General features: G+C 34.1%; 1 protein-coding gene across 7 annotated transcripts in view; it reads right to left on the reverse strand.

Annotated features, from left to right (window-relative positions):
* Positions 1 to 212: 212 nt before the first annotated feature.
* Positions 213 to 17,855, reverse strand: part of PPM1A (protein phosphatase, Mg2+/Mn2+ dependent 1A) — a 40,286-nt gene continuing 22,643 nt past the window's right edge. For 6 of the 7 annotated variants that reach the window (XR_010731362.1, XR_010731361.1, XR_010731360.1 and 3 more), the window contains 6 exons: positions 9,856 to 10,709; positions 7,005 to 7,122; positions 2,764 to 2,872; positions 1,289 to 1,346; positions 1,117 to 1,211; positions 213 to 291 (listed from right to left, as the gene is read on the reverse strand). Coding sequence is in view for 1 of the 7 variants with exons in the window: in XM_066277398.1 (XP_066133495.1) it covers positions 262 to 291; positions 1,289 to 1,346; positions 2,764 to 2,872; positions 7,005 to 7,122; positions 9,856 to 10,709 (1,169 nt within the window). In the remaining 6 variants the exon portion in view is untranslated. The remainder of the gene's footprint in view (positions 292 to 1,116; positions 1,212 to 1,288; positions 1,347 to 2,763; positions 2,873 to 7,004; positions 7,123 to 9,855; positions 10,710 to 17,855) is intronic. The other variant, XM_066277398.1, reaches the window with a different exon arrangement.

Genomic DNA, 17,855 nt, shown 5'->3' on the forward strand with positions numbered 1-17,855 from the left:
GGACAATTACACTTTACAAAAAACAAAATCATACAACAAAAATTGCTGGAGTCTGATTTACAACATGAATTATGGTTTGAAATCATGTTTACATAAGTCAAATTTACAAAAAAGAAAAATCAGTTCTGGGCTAGCTGTTGTACTGCTGAAGTTCTCTGATGTAATCACTCTCACCCATGTCATATGCCCTTCTTTAAAGTCGAGGATGGATATTTATCTCCTTTGGGTGTGAAGGTCAATTCCATGGACAGATGAGCAGTCTTACCACATATCATCAGTTGATGTAGAGTCCTTTATAAAAGGAAACAAAGCAAAACAAAACTAAGTTACAGCTTAGAGGGGCCACAATACATCACTGGCTGGATAATGCAGGAAGATAGGTTTTGTCAAGCTGACTTTCAGAATATAAATATTTTTTAAAGTATGTATGTGCATGTATGTATATGAAATATCAGTATTTAATCTTTCAAAAAAAAAACAAAACAAAACCCTGTTAACCCTTTGTTTTGTTCTGGAACAAAATACTACTTGAAATATGTCATGAGGTTGACCTAATGTATTTCTAAGCCAATAAAACTACTAAAAATTTTTATTTTTCTTCAATAAACCCAATTTATTTTATTAGAACACTATATTTATAAACATTTATTGCATAAGAGATTAAGACCTCAAGTACTATGAGTTTGGAGGTGGCTTTGTAATGTAATATATAAAATATTTCAGAGCTTTCCCAAATAATCTGAACTTACTACTCTGTACAACAATACAACACAATAGTAACAGGAAACTTAATTGAAGAATGTCATTCTACTATTTATTTATAAACAGAATTTCTATTCTGATACTTAAATAAAGTATATACTTCAGGGTTTCTGGCAAAGGTATTTTCAAGCATAAAAACTATTTAGTGAAGATGGGCATTCTGAAGTTCTGTTGCAGGTGCTTACAAACTCAGAATAATTCAAGATTCTAAGTAGAGATATTCTTCCTAACTTAAAAAAAAAAGAAGCTTAGTGGAGGCAAACCTTCTGAAGGTGATTGCTGCTGGTAGAGGCTTAAAAATCCCACGAAAATTCAAAGGGACTTTCTTCTTTTTTGAGAGAGGTGGCCACTCACCATGATTATGTCCTCAATCACTAGAACTGTGGTGCAGGCAGAGTTCAGAGCAATCAGTCAGGGTGTGTGTAAGAGAATGGGTGCAGTGAACAGTTCTGCAAAAACAGGTAGGAAGGATATGCATTTAGAGTGGCGGGGAAGGGAAAGCAGAGGGAACTGAAATGCTACTTACAGTGTCATCGTTTTTGTAAGGATTCAGTCTATTGTAAACGGCTTCAATTACATTCCGCCTAAATTTTAAAAAATGAAGAAAATTAATTCTTCTTCAGAGTACAAAATTGTTTAATAACTCATAGCCAGATGTTCATTAAAATGGCAGATGACCTTACATTTGGAAATTATTTTAGTTCTATTTCTTACTGTCAATAAGTGAGCCTCAGTTTAAGATACTTAGGGCCCACAGTTAAAGTAGAGGTAATTTTACTGTAAAATGTAACATTCCATCAACACAATTAACAGAAGACTAAAATTCATGATTAAAAAAAAAACAGCCTATATGGACTATTTCTATTTGAACTGGCTTAAGTGGTTAAGACTCAGCAATGACAATGCAGTTCTTAAAATGTAATACCAATTTATTCTGGTTAAGAGTTCAATGTTAATTTTGAAGTAGAAATAACCTCAACTTCTGTTATAGTAATTTATATATTTTTTAGATTTAAGTTTGTAAGTTTTATAATGCTCTTTTAAAACAGATTAAAACTGAAATGTGAAACATTTTTCTGACAAGTCTAGGAATTAGTTTTTGAATCATATTTTGTTAAAAAAAAAATCTGTAATGGCATTTAAGTTATAGCTGCCCTACTTCCAAAACTGATCTGAAATAATTTTATAAACAATAACTTTATAGAAGGTCATATTGGAAGAAAAGGTTTCCAATATACAAAAGCTTCAAACAGAAAGCCTTATAATTACTATTCAGTGAAAGATTATAAAGAACATGGCTACATTTACAGACCACAGTGCAGAATCAAAGATATTACTCAATATATCTTTGTAGGTCAATTTTACGACTATCTAAGGTAAAAGTATTTTAAGTCTTAAATTATAAAACGGCTTAAAGTCTCCACTTGAGTTTATAAATACTGTAAATTCAATATGTAATAGACAAGCCCAGCCCTATGAAATAAAGTGCAAAGAGAAAAAGATAAGAAATTGAACCTTACACCAAACCCCAAGCTATCAGCAATCAACAACTAAAAACCTGGGAAAAGTCAGATGTAAAGAAATAGCCCCAATGCAGGAGAAAGATGCTCATCTCTGGAGTAAATTATTTAGAGCTTGACAAGATCAAAATATAATAATAATGACACTTAGAATTTTGTTGTGCTATATTTATTTTAGTTAAACAAATTCTTTCAATATATTATCTCATTTATGCTATAATGAGGAAATCAATATAACCAAAACTTCCACTAATATCAGTCTTCAGTTAATTAGTTAAAAACAGTACCATTCCGATACCTATTCTAAAAAAGCACTACATATCACTGATATTAAAAAAAAAAAAGATTCACAAATTAAATATTCTGAAGATACAGATAATCATATCACTTTAGAAATTAGGTAACTATACATTTAACCAACAAACACCAAACGTTTTCATGTACTGAAATCATAAGCATATGCAGACAGAATGTAACTTACTTGCTTGCCAATTCACCCCCTGGTGGGAGGCTGGGGATGTTCTCACTGGCTAATGTGCGCATCACATGGACTAAGTCAGGGACGCCTTCCCCCTGCTTCTTTATGATTTCTGGGAATCAGAAGTACTTTTTTTGTAAGTGTTATCTGAATTTAATTAAAAAAAACTGAAACAAAGATAACTTAGGGTTTTTAAAGATGGCATTTACTGCATCTGAGATTTTCTAAACTAGTATAAGAAAAAAATCAAGTTGACCTTTGAAAATTTATGATAAAGGATGCACAAAATGACACAGAATATTTTCCATAATTAACTGCAAAGAATAAAAATAAAAATGCAAAAACAAAATTTCATGTTAAAATCAATATATTACATAATCATAAGTACGTGTGTATAAATGAGAATATTCTTTTTAAGATGCCAACTGTATAGTTACTTTTGAGATCAACACCTCTCCTGAGACTGAAAACATGTTTCCTGAACTTTGCCCTGAAAATACACTGCACAGATTTTTAAAAAGATAAACAATTTCAAGATCTGAATAAAAAGTAACCTTTAAGTATAGGGGAATTTACTGATTACATACTAATGCAAATTATTTTTACATATAATTTATATTTGCAAAATGATAAGTAACATGGCACAGGTTAGGTTATATATTCAAACACCATTTCGCAGTTCAATTTTTGTCTAAAGTATCTTTAAGCAATAAATAGATATATAATAACTTTTCCTTAGTTGATTATTTGAATAAATGTATAGAATGGAAAAAGGTCTAAATATCATGACAAAAATTTTAAAAAGAAAAAAAACTGATAAATTAAACTACATTTAAAATTATTAATTTCAAAATTTCAAAACATTCAGTTATTAAATGGATATAGTGATATAATCTGCAGTATTGTCATGCAGATGCATTTTATTATTCATACCAAAGAATACAAACAATTATGTACAAGCAACTTAAAGAACTTTCAAAATATTCACTTTAATACAAGAAGTCTTCACTTGAAGTTTTGCATATTTATTTTAAACGCAAGGTGATGCCAAAGGTATTTGTGTAAGTTTTATGTTCAAGTTTTAATTTTTTGTTTTTTAATGTTTATACTAAGATTATTTTCTTTGTCACCACTGGGGCAAGAAAATTATTCTAATTCTCAGTTTTTAAGTACTTTTGAAAATAACAATGCATATGAAGATCCTTCATCCTTTGATCAAATCTCAAAATATAAATTCATTCTTAAAGCGACATATTAAAAGACAGAAAATACTACCCATATTTCTTTAAATGGCTCAAATTATCCTTTTAGAATTAAGGCCAAATTCCACCATCTATTTTATTTTGCCTTGGAAAAAAGAAAAAGCCAGTCTTAAATCTGAACAAAAACCAAGGATCTCAGATTTGGTTTGCCAAGTTCCTTTATTGTGTAATCTTTAACATCTAGTATTTTTATTCTACATGGTTCTAAAGCTGGAAATCTGCTGTACAAAAGTAAGGGATTTGATGTTTACCTAAACTGCACAATTTCACAATCTATAGCTGTATTACACTTAACATACAGTCTCTGTTAAGCCAATACAATTACTGGATAGATAACTAGACATAATAGAAATAAACACTGGTGATAAGTTCAATCAATGATGGCTTTAGGTCTAAAAAACATTACCTTTAATTGTCTATATTTGATGTATCTTACATCTCCTTTGTTAAAATATAAATTAGAATATTTTAATTTTGAAGAAAATTAGAAGACAAATTCTTAAAAAATGATATAAAACTTTAAAAACTGTTAATATTGCCTATTACACATGGGATAATACATTTAAACTGTCTGACCATTAATTCTACACTAGCCTTGCTTCTTTCTACTTTTAAAAAATAAAAATAAATGAATTTCAATAAATATTCCTTTAATTGTGTTTGAACTATACATTTTAATTAGAATTGGAAAAAGACTGAATGCTTTTTATTTTAGAACATATAAGTATAGAAGATCTGTTTCACATACTCATATATAATAAACATTCTGCTCCTCCCCACTTCCCTCCACCAAGTCTGAGGGGGTTCTAGCAGTTATCTCCAAATTAGCAAGTTTAAAGGTTGGGCAGTCTTTAGCAAAGATTTAAAAAATATGTATATACAAGTATAATCTTAAATTGGCTTAGAAGGACCTTGATCTTAAGTGGTATGGTTTAAATTATGAGCTGGATCTTTTCAAAACCAAAGAAAGTCAAGTTCTAGAAGGGTACAGATAATAGGAGAACCTCTGTCCCTTACTGCAATGTAGACAGAGAAGCCAAAAGTATTCAAAACAAATGAGGTTTAGTAGGTCACAGAATTTAAAGGCACATATTTAAAGAAAGAAAAGAAAAGGTATTCTATGTCTGTTTTGGAAGCTAAATGTAGTGTTTTTCACTTAAGACGTAATGACTTTTATAATGCAAACAGTTACATTCTTTCTATGTTTTTAAATAGAGTAGTGGTTTTAATTAATGTAATATTTATTCTCTAGCTGCAGTTCCATCAAATCTACCTCAGTCAAGAATATCATATTTAATTTATGAGATAATAATCTCCAACTGAATGATACAAGTGAAATACATTACAACATATCAAAAATTTGAGTAAAATGTTCAGGTGGAAATTCTTGCTCAATAATAAGCATATAAAACTAAGTAGTGTACCATAAAATTATGTATCTAAAGTAATTATTTAGAATTGCATCAAAAATTTAAGAGCACATACTAAAAAGTAGCAATTTATTTCTAACACTTGATCCCATTTCATAGTAAATAAAACTAAAGTACTTAAAATTGTTTCTTTAACACAGTAAGAAAACACGTATGCCCCAGTTTCTTTAAAGTGCCAATAAATTAAATATCAACATATCCCAATACAAATTCTTTCTATGACTTCATACTTTTCCACTAACCAGCAGTTTCAACCAAAGTGTTATGACTTGGTAGCATCCTACATATTTTATTGTATTATATATAAATAACTTACATTGAAATGATTCATTTAAAATATAAATATTCTAAGACCCTTGGTAATAATGAGGAAAAAAACTCATTGAATAGTATATCCAATGAATGAAATACTAAACAGTACATACACACAGTCCTAAATATATCAGTATCAAGTGGGGGAGGACTATAAAAACATAATTGCAGCTCTACTAAATATTGTAGTACTGCAAATCAAACCAATCATAATTCTAATATCAGATCAATTATAATTGGTATCAAACAGTAAAAAGGGAGAAAACAAAATTAAAGTGCATATTGATTTTAATAATGCAGGCACAGCAGGATATAATAGTGTGTAGATCAATGCTTACATGCTATTAGGTCTTTAATGTGTAAACTCATGGTATTAGGAGCCCAAAATGCATTTTAACACTATTATAGGCACGCCACGTTTCTCAGGTTAAAGAAACTGCATGATTTACATGCTTATAGCATATATGAAGTAATTCGAATGCTTTGGGGAGATTTAATATTTATACCAAATAGCAGCTGTACTGAAGATCATTTAAATATTTTCAAATATTTAAAGGCATTACACTTGAAACTTACAAAAATCTTTCTGTTTCAAAGTAATCTGCAGAATTCTGACAATTATACTTGATTTTATTCAGCATTTACATTTCTGTCAGGTAGAGCGACCTAGTATGTCTTCTATTCACGTCTATGTTGTCTAGGTGAGGCAGTTTATGACTTAGGCAAGAAAGCCTAAAACAGTTTAAAATAAAAATTTTAAAGCTGTGGCACATGAAAGTTGTTAATAAACAGGCGGTGATCTTCAAGTTTTTCATTAAAAAATTAAAAACAAAACTCCTAAAGATCTTAAATTCATATACATAACTTTACAGAGAAAGATGGTAATCAAATTATAACCATCATAATCTGTTTATAATTAAATAAACCACAAATCAGACTTTCCTGGCATAAAATTACTCATGTCAGTGAATTCATAAAGATTTTAAAGCATACAAACACTTGAGCCTTTTTAAACAAAAGTATCCTGAACAGAATGTACAGGACCACACCGGTTGTTAACTGTGATAAAAACAATCACAAACATCTAAACAGCTACTACAGAAATGCCCTTTTCCCCACTTTTGTACACTAAACACTAGATGTCAAAAGCATGTAAAGATCTAAAAGCTAAAATGTTAAAGTTTGACTGTGTTGAAGTTTTTCTTTAATAAAGCTACTTATTTTTTGTTAAATGATCCACCTTCTACTCTGCTTTCCAGGTACTTGTCCAACTCTGCCTCCTTCTTCACTGCTTCTGGTGATACTTTGGGTGCATTTGGAAAACAGATCAATATCACACTCATGTTGTCTCGACTTCCCTGGGAAGAAAAAAGTTTGAGAAAATATTTTGGTTTTCTTTTTGCTCTTGGAAGCCTTGAGAACCTTTACAGCCATGCCTATTATAAATATACTTGTTTCAGTGAAAATAATTGTAAATATACTTGTTTCAGTGAAAACATATATTGTTTTTAAGAAGGAAAAAAAATATATATGCGTATGTGGAAGGGGCACACCCCTCCTTATATATATAGTATAATGTACACAGTAACCAACACTCTAAAAGACAGGAGAGAAACACTGCAGCTTACACTGCAATAATCATTTTTTAAAAGTCTATAAAACAAAAATATTTCTAAACATTGATTGGTGGCCTACTTAACTTGAATACCTAAAAACAAATACACATATACATTCAATTAATAAAACAGAAAATTCTAGTGCTAGTTCTTAAAGAGAATTTGACCTGTAATTACATGTATACTTGACATATTTATATTTAAAATAAATTATAATAAATTGTGGGGTTAATTAATTTGCATAAGTAGACATATGGAATTAGAAGTAAAACTACATATATAAACTTTATAAATCAGCTTTTGACTTCCATAATTCAAAAACATTGACAATTTATTTTTTCAAATTTTATTTTATTTATTTATTTTAAGAGAGGGAGAGAAAAAGGGAGAGAGATGAGAAGCATCAACTCTTAGTTGTATCACTTCAGTTGTTCACTGATTGTCATACATGCCAGGATGGGGGGCGGTGAGAAAGGAGGGATGCTGAAGCCAAGTGTCTTTGGGCTCAAACCAGCGACCATGGGATCATGTTGATGATCCCATGCTCAAGCTGGTTACTTAGCGCTCAAGCTTGATGAACCCACACTCAAGCCAGCAACCTTGGGGTTTCAAACATGGGACCTCAGCTTCTCAGGTCGACATGCTATCCACTGTGCTACCATCAGCCAGGCAAAAAATATTGACAACTTTTATAAAGCACATTCATTTTTAAAGACACCTAGGTATTAAAAATACTGTAATTAAAATACTTGAATCAATGATAAGAGTCCCCATTCTCCCCTTCCTGTTAGTAATTGGAGTTAACTTTCACATTTTAAATACTTAATCTCACTATATGAGAAAATTGTCCTTTTATCGTTAGTTTAAGCAAATAATACAAAACTATCTTGGGGTAAAACTGTACAAATGTGGCAAATGATAAAGTATTGAATACTTTTAAAAATAGAATAGAATGCAGAAAAGAAAAAAGTGTTATCTGAGCCATAATTTACTTATATTTGAATCTGACAATTCTCTAAAGAAAACAACTTTTAATTTAACTGACAAGTATTTAATTCTCAAGTAATACAGAATAAACCCCACAAGTAGATGCTACTGTTATGCATACTAACAGGGACAAAGAACATATGCATCAATGTTCAGTTCTCCCCAAATTCAGAAATTGACAGTTACACCATTAAGTTGTGACTCTTGATTTTTTTAAAGTTAGGGTTGAATGTTACATAAACTTGATTTTGTTGCATGCTATACAAAACTGGTTTCTAAGTAAGATCGTATTTTTAATTAATTAAGATTTTAAGTTGGCAGTGTGCATATAATACTACAAACTTTCTATTTGTTGACTTCTATTTCTGAATGTTAAAAGGAAACCAAAATATAGCCCTCAGAAGAGCTGTACATAATCAACATCTACTTAAAACAATTGAATTAGTAAATGAGCATTAATGATAAAAGAGAACAGTGTGGTAGAAAGACACTAAACCTAAGTCAGGGCTTAGATTCTAGCCTTAGTGCTACCAGAAAAGTAAATTGTATAACTCCGCAGAAGTCATTTTAAACACCTTTCAAGGAATTGGTGGTCTTTTCTTTAAGATAGGGAGTAGCACGTATCCAGTACATACCATCTGCTAAGCGAGGCACTTCATATGTATACATTAGCTCATTAATTTAGTTCCTTGACAATCTTGGGTCAGATACTATTATCTTCATTCAACAGCTGAGAGGCTGAACAGTTTGCTCAATACTCTAAAATAGTGGTTAGCTTTGATTCCAGGTCTGTATGACTCAAGTCACAGAGCCTTCTCTGGCTTCAGCTTCCTTTGTAAAATAAAGGTGCTGAGCTGACTCATCTATATACATGATCCCATTTGATCATCACATAACACTATTAGACAGGGTATCAATATTTTTTACCTTTTTTACAATTAAGGAAACAGTTTCCAGATAAGTAGCTTACCTGAAGTCATACAGTCTCCTATCAAGTTCTTCTGACTCCATGTCCAATACTATTTCTATTACATCACACCAATTGATCACTAAATTCTCTTTGTTGGTGCTACAGATTCATCAGACCATAGTCTCAAAGTACTAAATGTATTAAGACATCACATAGTAAAAATAAAGTATGAAAATTCTAAAATATATTTCATTTATAGATGCTGAAGCCTAACCTCTTGCCATCCTGTTTTTCAAAACATGCACTTTACCTTTGACAATCTTCAACAATATTAAAAAGCTCAGTAGTCATGGTTACTAAAAAATTAAACATTGATTATAACTCTTACATATATGGTGCCTGGGTAATTTATTTATAAAAAGTGATCCTATAGTTTCATAACTGGTGAAGAGTATCCTGCAATTTTGCCAAAATCTTATTTCAGAGAATTACCAGGTTCTAACATGATTAAATACTAGGGTAGTAATTAAGATGGCATAAGATCATTTCATCTTAAAAAAAAACAAAACTCTAGCTACCTTATACAAACAGGTGTCGACTACTTCATTGCAAACTTTCTCAAGGTCATCAGTGACTTCAAGTCTGGATCTTACAAAATCACAGAGCTCTTCATTTCCCATAACATCCCAAATACCATCACATGCAAGGATAATGAACTGATCATCTTCTTCAGATCTTTCAATATCATGGACTTCAGGCTCTGGTGAGACAAGCTGCTCTGTAGGACCTTTTCCATGAACACATTTGTAATCAAAGTCCCCAAGGGCCCTCGATACAGCCAGAGAGCCATTCACACGCTGAATCATTACAGAACCACCTGCATTCTGAATTCGTTCTTTTTCCAGCGGATTACTTGGTTTGTGATCTTGTGTGAAGAAGTGAACTTTCCTGTTCCTACAAAGTAAACCTCTTGAGTCTCCACAGTTAATGAAATAAGTATGTTGAGGAGAGATTAAGACACCCACAGCTGTTGACCCACTTCTATCTGCACCATGTTTCTTCTCTGACATAACTCTCATGTGTTCATCAATCTCCAGAAAACCTGTTCTGATTCCATTCTTTACATTTTCCACAGAAGGTGCTCCTGCAGACCCTTTGAAATCCTGGTTATTGGTGATGTGATCTAACAAATGCTCACAGCAGTATTTGGCAACCTGAGAACCAGCATGCCCATCATACACAGCAAAGAATGACCATGTTTCAAGTCCACTTGGCAAACCAATCACAGCTGTATGTGCATCCTCCATTTCAACTCGCCAGCCTTGCATGCTGCTTAGCCCATATCGCAACCCATTACCCTGCCCCTGGGCATTATGTTTTTCCATCTTTGGCTTGTCTAAAAATGCTCCCATTATGTCTTGATTCTTTAGGTCTGCAAAGGAAGAGAAATAAGGAAGTTAACAATTTTATAAACAAAATACATATCCAATAACCTTTTTGAGAGTGAAGAAGATACAAAGAAAGCTTTCAATAATAACTCACAACTCTTGTAATAAGCAAACACCCACTGTATTGTTGACTTGGAACCTGGCTATTAACAAAGATGACTTGGGGGAAGAATGATTAGAAACAACTAAGAATGGATAACAGAACTAAAGCAGCAAGATAAAAATGGCAGACCCTGACACTGTCTTCAAGGTATAACCACTTGAGGCAGAAAGAATACTTGGCAGTAGCCATTAATTTACATAAACCAGGCCGCAAATTTCAGGATGCACTGAACTTGTGACTCTTTTAGGAAATCTCAGAACTAAATTGTACATGTATACTGTATATCAAGAAAAGCCAAGTGAATTCACAGGATATACCAAAAGCCCACTAAATCAAACATTTAACATAGTGGAACGTCAAACCTTCCCAAAGTTTGATCCCAAATTACTTAGTTTTATTTCTACTTGATCAACCCTCTGAAAAAGTAAAAAGTGACCTAAAGGTTCAAATGTGCACACTCTTGCCTTTATGTCAGTCCCCTTAACTGGAATCCCTTGCCTCTCCTCCCTACTTATAAAAAAAGCATACCCATCCTTTAAAGTCTAGCTCAAATTCTACCTTTTGCATAGGGTTTACAGTCTTTGATACAGTAAGTTATTAAATTACCATAAGTGGTCATGTTTCAATTTTCAAGTTGCAAAGCAATCATACATATAACAAAACATATAAATATAACAAAATTAATCTACTGTAATCCACTAGTATTCTAATCTATTGGTAATAACATGTATCATTATTATTGTACTCTATGACCATTAGATATAAATTGTAAAGGAGATAAAAAGATCATTGGACAGCCCTGTGGATAAGCCTGAAAGCTTAGCTAACTTAATTCTTTTCTAATAATCAAAAGCTAAAACCCCTGGTCTAAAATGTGTAGGATTTAGGTTGGACTTTACTTAGGTAATAGCCTAGGAATGTAGAGACTTGGGGTCCAAGCCATCAAATGAGTCACAACTGAACACAAAGCAATGTGAAAAACGACAGAATGAGATTCAATGGAAGTGAAGGGGAAATAGGTACTAAGGGGTAGGATTGGGAAAATCTACCTAGGTAAATTAGGATACAGATATGAAACTAGGGGATTGATGATGCTGGTGATGTTAAGTAAGCTCTGAGCAGGAGCCAGGAGAGAAAAGGGAAGAAAAACCCCTAAGGAAAAGAATAGTTTAGCAGCAACCTACCCCAGTTCTTTTTCCTACTAGGGTCAAACACAGAGAAGTCTAGCTAATTGGTCCAATAAAATAATCTCCTGCCCATTCCTTTGACCCCTAATGTAATTCCAGTAATCAAAGGTAAATAATGAAAACTAGCTATCATTCATTCTTTATGTTGGTATTCATCAGATTACCATCTGACAAGTTGATACACATTATGGCAAGGGTGAGTGTTTCGACTGGACAAAGATTAACATGACCTCTGAATGAAGACACCCTAATGGCAGATAATGTTTAAGAATTCTAAAAACAACTCAGTTTTACAAGTATTACCTTTCATTCTCTTCAACAACTCTATAAAGTGGGTAATATTATTATTTCCAATTTACAGAAGAACCTTAGACTAAAGAACTTGGCCAAGGTCACTCAATTGATAAGTTTAGAGGAATCAGGACTCTAATTCAAGCCTGCCTGACTCTAAAGCACCATTTACTACTAAAGCAATAATCCACAAAAAATTATCTGTGGGCCTTCTAAGAAGGTAGGGAGCCTGACCAGGCAGTGGCGCAGTGGATAGAACGTCAGACTGGGATGCCGAGGAACCAGGTTCAAGACCCTGAGGTCGCCAGCTTGAGTGCGGGCTTATCTGGCTTGAGCAAAAAGCTCACCAGCTTGGACCCAAGGTCGCTGGCTCAAGCAAGGGGTTACTTGGTCTGCTGAAGGCCCACGGTCAAGGCACATATGAGAAGGCAATCAATGAACAACTAAGGTGTTGCAATGAAAAACTGATGATTGATGCTTCTCATCTCTCTCCGTTCCTGTCTGTCCCTATCTATCCCTCTCTCTCTGTCCCTGTAAAAAAAGGGGAAAAAAAGGCTGGGAGATGACTGGGCCATAGTGAGCGTAAAAAGCATGTTGTCTCATCTGTGTACCTTGATATCTTAGCTAGGCTAAAGAGGAAGAGGGCAGTATTATTTTTGAGATGCTTGACACCTACTAATCTAGCATTCCTTATCTGTACAATGGGCATAATATTAATACTTAACTGTGAATGTGCTGCAAGATTTAAATGAGGTTAATGGCTGCAAAGTAGCCACATAAGAGTCTGACAAAAACAAGGCACTCAGCAAATGGAAGTTTAATTTTCACTATATTCCTATATACATAGCCACATTTAGATTCTGATATTAGCTAACAGGGGCCTGACTGTCTCTTATAAAAAAGTCTAGTAGTCATCTTCCAGATATACATAAAAAATTGTCAAATGAATAATCCATTTAAGATAAATAGGGCATACTTTCTAAAAACAAAACTCAAACTTTTGAAAAATATACACGGTATTAGTAATGTAAACATGTAATAGACCAAGTCAACCATTGATAAAATTTTAGGTCCAGCAAATTAACAAATGGAAAATATAGTCATGAGCAAATTAATTTTGTGGTTGCACTTTCACATACTGATTCAGAAAACTTACCTCCTGGGATTGTGAGTAATTTGCAGAATCCTGGTAAAAAGAGCCAACTATAGCTACATAAATACAGCAGATGATTATGTAAATATAATACCAGAACTTATTTACTTATAAACACTATGTTTACATAGTCATCTTCCATAAGTGGACTACTAAAGAATATTTTTAGTCAAATTAGTTCACTGGCACATATCTGTAAACAATAAACACCCAAGGGAGTTCAATTTGCCCATGGAAGTTTAAGCTTCTGAGAAATTTTAGTTCTCATCTAGTCTTAAATGTACTCTGAGCACATACTAGGTCTCATCACAACACTAGCATTATCAGTTAATTTGAACTTTTCAAAACAAAGTACTATGACAAGTGTAAGACTGCATTCATCAAAGATATAACCAGAAAATTTGGTAAACATTTTTGTTTTTTAAAACCAAACTAATCCCTAAATTGAAAAATTGTAAAGCTGGGCCAGAAAGTCATTATTTAAGGTTCAACCACTGTGTTTTATTAAGCAAAAATGATCTCATAATCATAGCAAAGAATTTTGAACCTGCTCATTTGCTTTCATCCCCTCAAAATTATCCCAAAATTAAAAAGGTCTATGAACAGTATTCCACTGTTAAGCTCCTGTAGGCAATATATTCAATCCAAAACAAAAGTTATTCAAACTACTATTTAGGTGGAGTCCTTTAGTTAAAAATTGAAAAAGTAAAACCCTACAAGGTTTTTTTTGTTGTTTACTTATGGACACAATAGTCTAACAGAACATGTTTCTTCCATAACCAGAAGAAAAATTAAATGTGTGTAAAGAACATGGAAAAAACGTATATTCTCTTAGCAATCGTTACCAGAATTCTTAGGGAAAGCCCTACTTTTTCTAAGAAATACTACTTTGATTGGATATGTAAAGAAGGGACTGTAGATCAAAAGTTATACTCATATAACAAAAGATTACTGCTTAACAGGCATTTGAAGGAGTGATGCTGGTAACTGAAGGACCTTTGATGAGCACCAAGATAGGTTTGGTTATAAAAACTGGGGAGGAAAACCTGGAGATCTGTGTAAAAAATAAGAAACATAAAAACTGGAGAACTCTGGAGGAAAGAAACTATATGGCAAGAGAGACTAGAAGCTTCTGGAGTTAGGAGGGAAAGGCAAAAAGTAGAACACTAGCTAGCAGCATAGGAAGCAATGTATAACATGGTAACATTCAGGTTGTAATGGGGTATGGTATGTAAACTATATTATTATTACTACTGCTCCTCCAAATCTTTAGTATATAGTCTTCACTGCCCACTAATGCTTCCATATATGAACAGACTTTGTCAAAGGTGAGGACAAATGGTAAGTGGACCTCTGGAATCCACATTTATTGAATAGAATATTAAGCAATATATAGTATTACGTGGCTGAGGTTCTGTGAAGAAGCACATCTCTATATATCTCTGCAAAATATAATTTAGGGTACAAAAACTACTTTTAACTTGGTAATTCACAAATTACATTTTATAACCCAAGGTAGCCACCTCATAGATAACAAAGTTACCTATGGTAAAGATAAATGAGCACATGAACAAAACTTTACAGCAATTTGGGGGGGGGGGAATAAGGCTAATCTTTGGGTACTTTTTCTCCCATTTGGAACCTGAAATTTCTCATTCATCATTACTTAAAAAAATTATTTCACATATTTGTATTTACATTTACAAATTTTGATAACATGTCTAATTAGAGTCAAAATGTAGAAATGATCTGTCTAAACCTAAATATTTTACAAATGAGAAGGTGCAGAGAAATAGAATTTGTCCAAGGTCACCAAGCTAATCCAGTAAGGTTAGGAATAGGACCTAGTTTCTGGACTTGCACTCGAATTCTCCTACTTAGGCTATCCTGTATACTTGCAAACGAAGTAATGGAAATCTAAAAACATACACATTTTTTAAAGACAACACACAGGCAGATAGGTAGGGAAGGTGTTGCAAAGCTAAAACTTCCTTAAGAACCACTTCTCCCTCCATCTACTCTACATTTTTCTTCGTTTTCTAAACTTCTAAATGACCAAAGATAAATGAATCACCACCACCACCACCACTCCACAAAAAAAGGGGAAAGGATGGAAAGGTGAAGAAGAGAAAAAATAAGAAATTTAAACATAACATGTTGTTCCACTTAACTGTTCATTTAGTTGTGCATGCATTATTGCTTCTCCTATGTGCCCTGACTGGGGAACGAACATGCTACCTTGGTGAGCTGGGAGGACGCTTTATTCACTGAACTATCCAGCCAAGGCCCCATTTCTTTTAACTGAATTTACTGGGATACAGCTGTTCAGGTGTGACACTCAATGAAACATCATGTGCCTATAACCCCAAGCAGTCTCTTTTGTCCCCATTCCACCCTCCTCCCCATTTGCCCATCTCCACCCAAACCTCTTTCCCTCTGGCCATCATCATACTGTGTGTGTGTGTATTTATTTTTTATTATTTTAGTTAATCCCTCTACCTTCTACCATACAGTCCCCAACCCCTCTCCCCTCCAACAGTTGTCAGCCTGTTCCAAGTATCCATTTGTTTCTATTTTGTTCATCAGTTTAATTTGTTCACTAGATGTCATATATGAGATCATATATGTCTTTCTCTGACTGGCTTATTTCACTTAGCATAACATTTTCCAGGACCATCCATGCTGTCGCAAAAGATTTCCTTCTTTTTATGGTTGTGTAGTATTCCATTGTGTAAATGTACCACAGGTTTCTTTCTTTAAGTGAGAGGAGGGGACATAGTGAGACAGACTCCTGCATGCATCCAAACTGGGATCCAACCGGCTACCCATCTGGGGCCAATGTTCGACTGAGCTATTTTTAGCGCCTGAAGCTGATGCACTGGGACCAACTGAGCTATCCTCAGCTCCCAGGCAGAGGCTTGAACCAATGGAGCCACTGGCTGCAGAAGAGTAAGAAGGAAAGAAGGGGGAGAGGGAGTGGGAGAGAAGCAGATGGTCACTTCTCTTGTGTGCCCTGACCAAGAATTGAACCTAGGACTTTCACATCATATGCCAGGCAGATGCTCTATCCACCGAGTCAACTGGCTAGGGCCTGTACCACAGCTTTTTAATCCACTCGTCTACTGATGGGCACTTAGGCTAGTGTCAAATCTTGGCTACTGAAAATAATGCTGCAGTGAACATAAGGGTGCATATATTCTTTCAAATTAGTGTTCCAGGATTCTTAGGATGTATTCCCAGAACTTGGATCAGGGGATCAAAAGGCTGTTCCATTTATAATTTTTTGAGGAAATTCCATACTATTTTCCATAATAGTGACATCAGTCTGCCTTCCCACCAACCATGCACGTGGGTTCTGTTTTCTCCACATCCTCGCCAGCACTTGTCTGATTATTGATGCAAGCCATTCTGGCAGGTGTGAGATGGTATCTAATTGTACTTTCAATTTGCATCTCTCTAATGACTAGAGACCTTGAGCATTTTTTCATGTCTATTAGTCATTTGTATGTCCTCTATAGAGAAGTGTCTATTCAGGTCCTTTGCCCATTTTTTTTCTCCTTAAGTGAGAAGCAGGGAGGCAGAGAGAGGCAGACTCCTGCATGCGTTCAACTGGTATCCACCCAGCATGCCCACTAGGGGGCAATGCTCTGCACATCTGGGGCCACTGCTCCATTGCAACTGAGCCATTTTAATGCCTAGGGCAAGGCCATCCTCAGCATCCAGGCCAACTTGCTCCTGTGAAGCCTTGGTTGCGGGAGGGGAAGAGAGAGATTGAGAGAAGGGAGAGGGTGGAGGGTGGAGAAGCAGATGGTCACTTCTCCTGTGTGCCCTGACTGGAAATTGAACCCAGGACTTCCACACGCCGGGCCTATGCTCTACCACTGAGCCACTGGCCAGGGCCCCTTTGCCCATTTTAAAAAAATTGATTTTAAAGAGAGGAAGAGAGAGAGCAGGAGGGAGAATGGAGCATCAGTTCCTGAATGTGCCAACAGAGGATCAAACTGGTAACCTCTGTGCTTCAGAACGATGCTCTAACCAACCTAGCTATCCAGCCAGCGATCTTTTGCCCATTTTTAAATTGGATTGTTTGTTTTCTTGGTGCTGAGTTGTATAAGTTCCTTATATACTTTGGAAATTAACCCCTTATCAGGTGTATCATTGGCAAATACGTTCTTGCATTTAGTGGTTTTCCTTTTCATTTTATTGGTTTCTTTTGCTGTGTAAGTTTTTTAGTTTGATGTAATCCCATTTATTTTTTCCTTTGTTTCCCTTACCTGAGGAGATATATCTGCAAAAATATTGCTGCAAGTGATGTCTAAAATTTTACTGCCTATATTTTCTTCTAGGATTTTTGTGGTTTGTGATTTACATTTAATAATTTTATCCATTTTAAGTT

This window comes from Saccopteryx bilineata, chromosome 4 (genome assembly GCF_036850765.1).
Source record: "Saccopteryx bilineata isolate mSacBil1 chromosome 4, mSacBil1_pri_phased_curated, whole genome shotgun sequence".
Taxonomy (NCBI): domain Eukaryota; kingdom Metazoa; phylum Chordata; class Mammalia; order Chiroptera; family Emballonuridae; genus Saccopteryx; species Saccopteryx bilineata.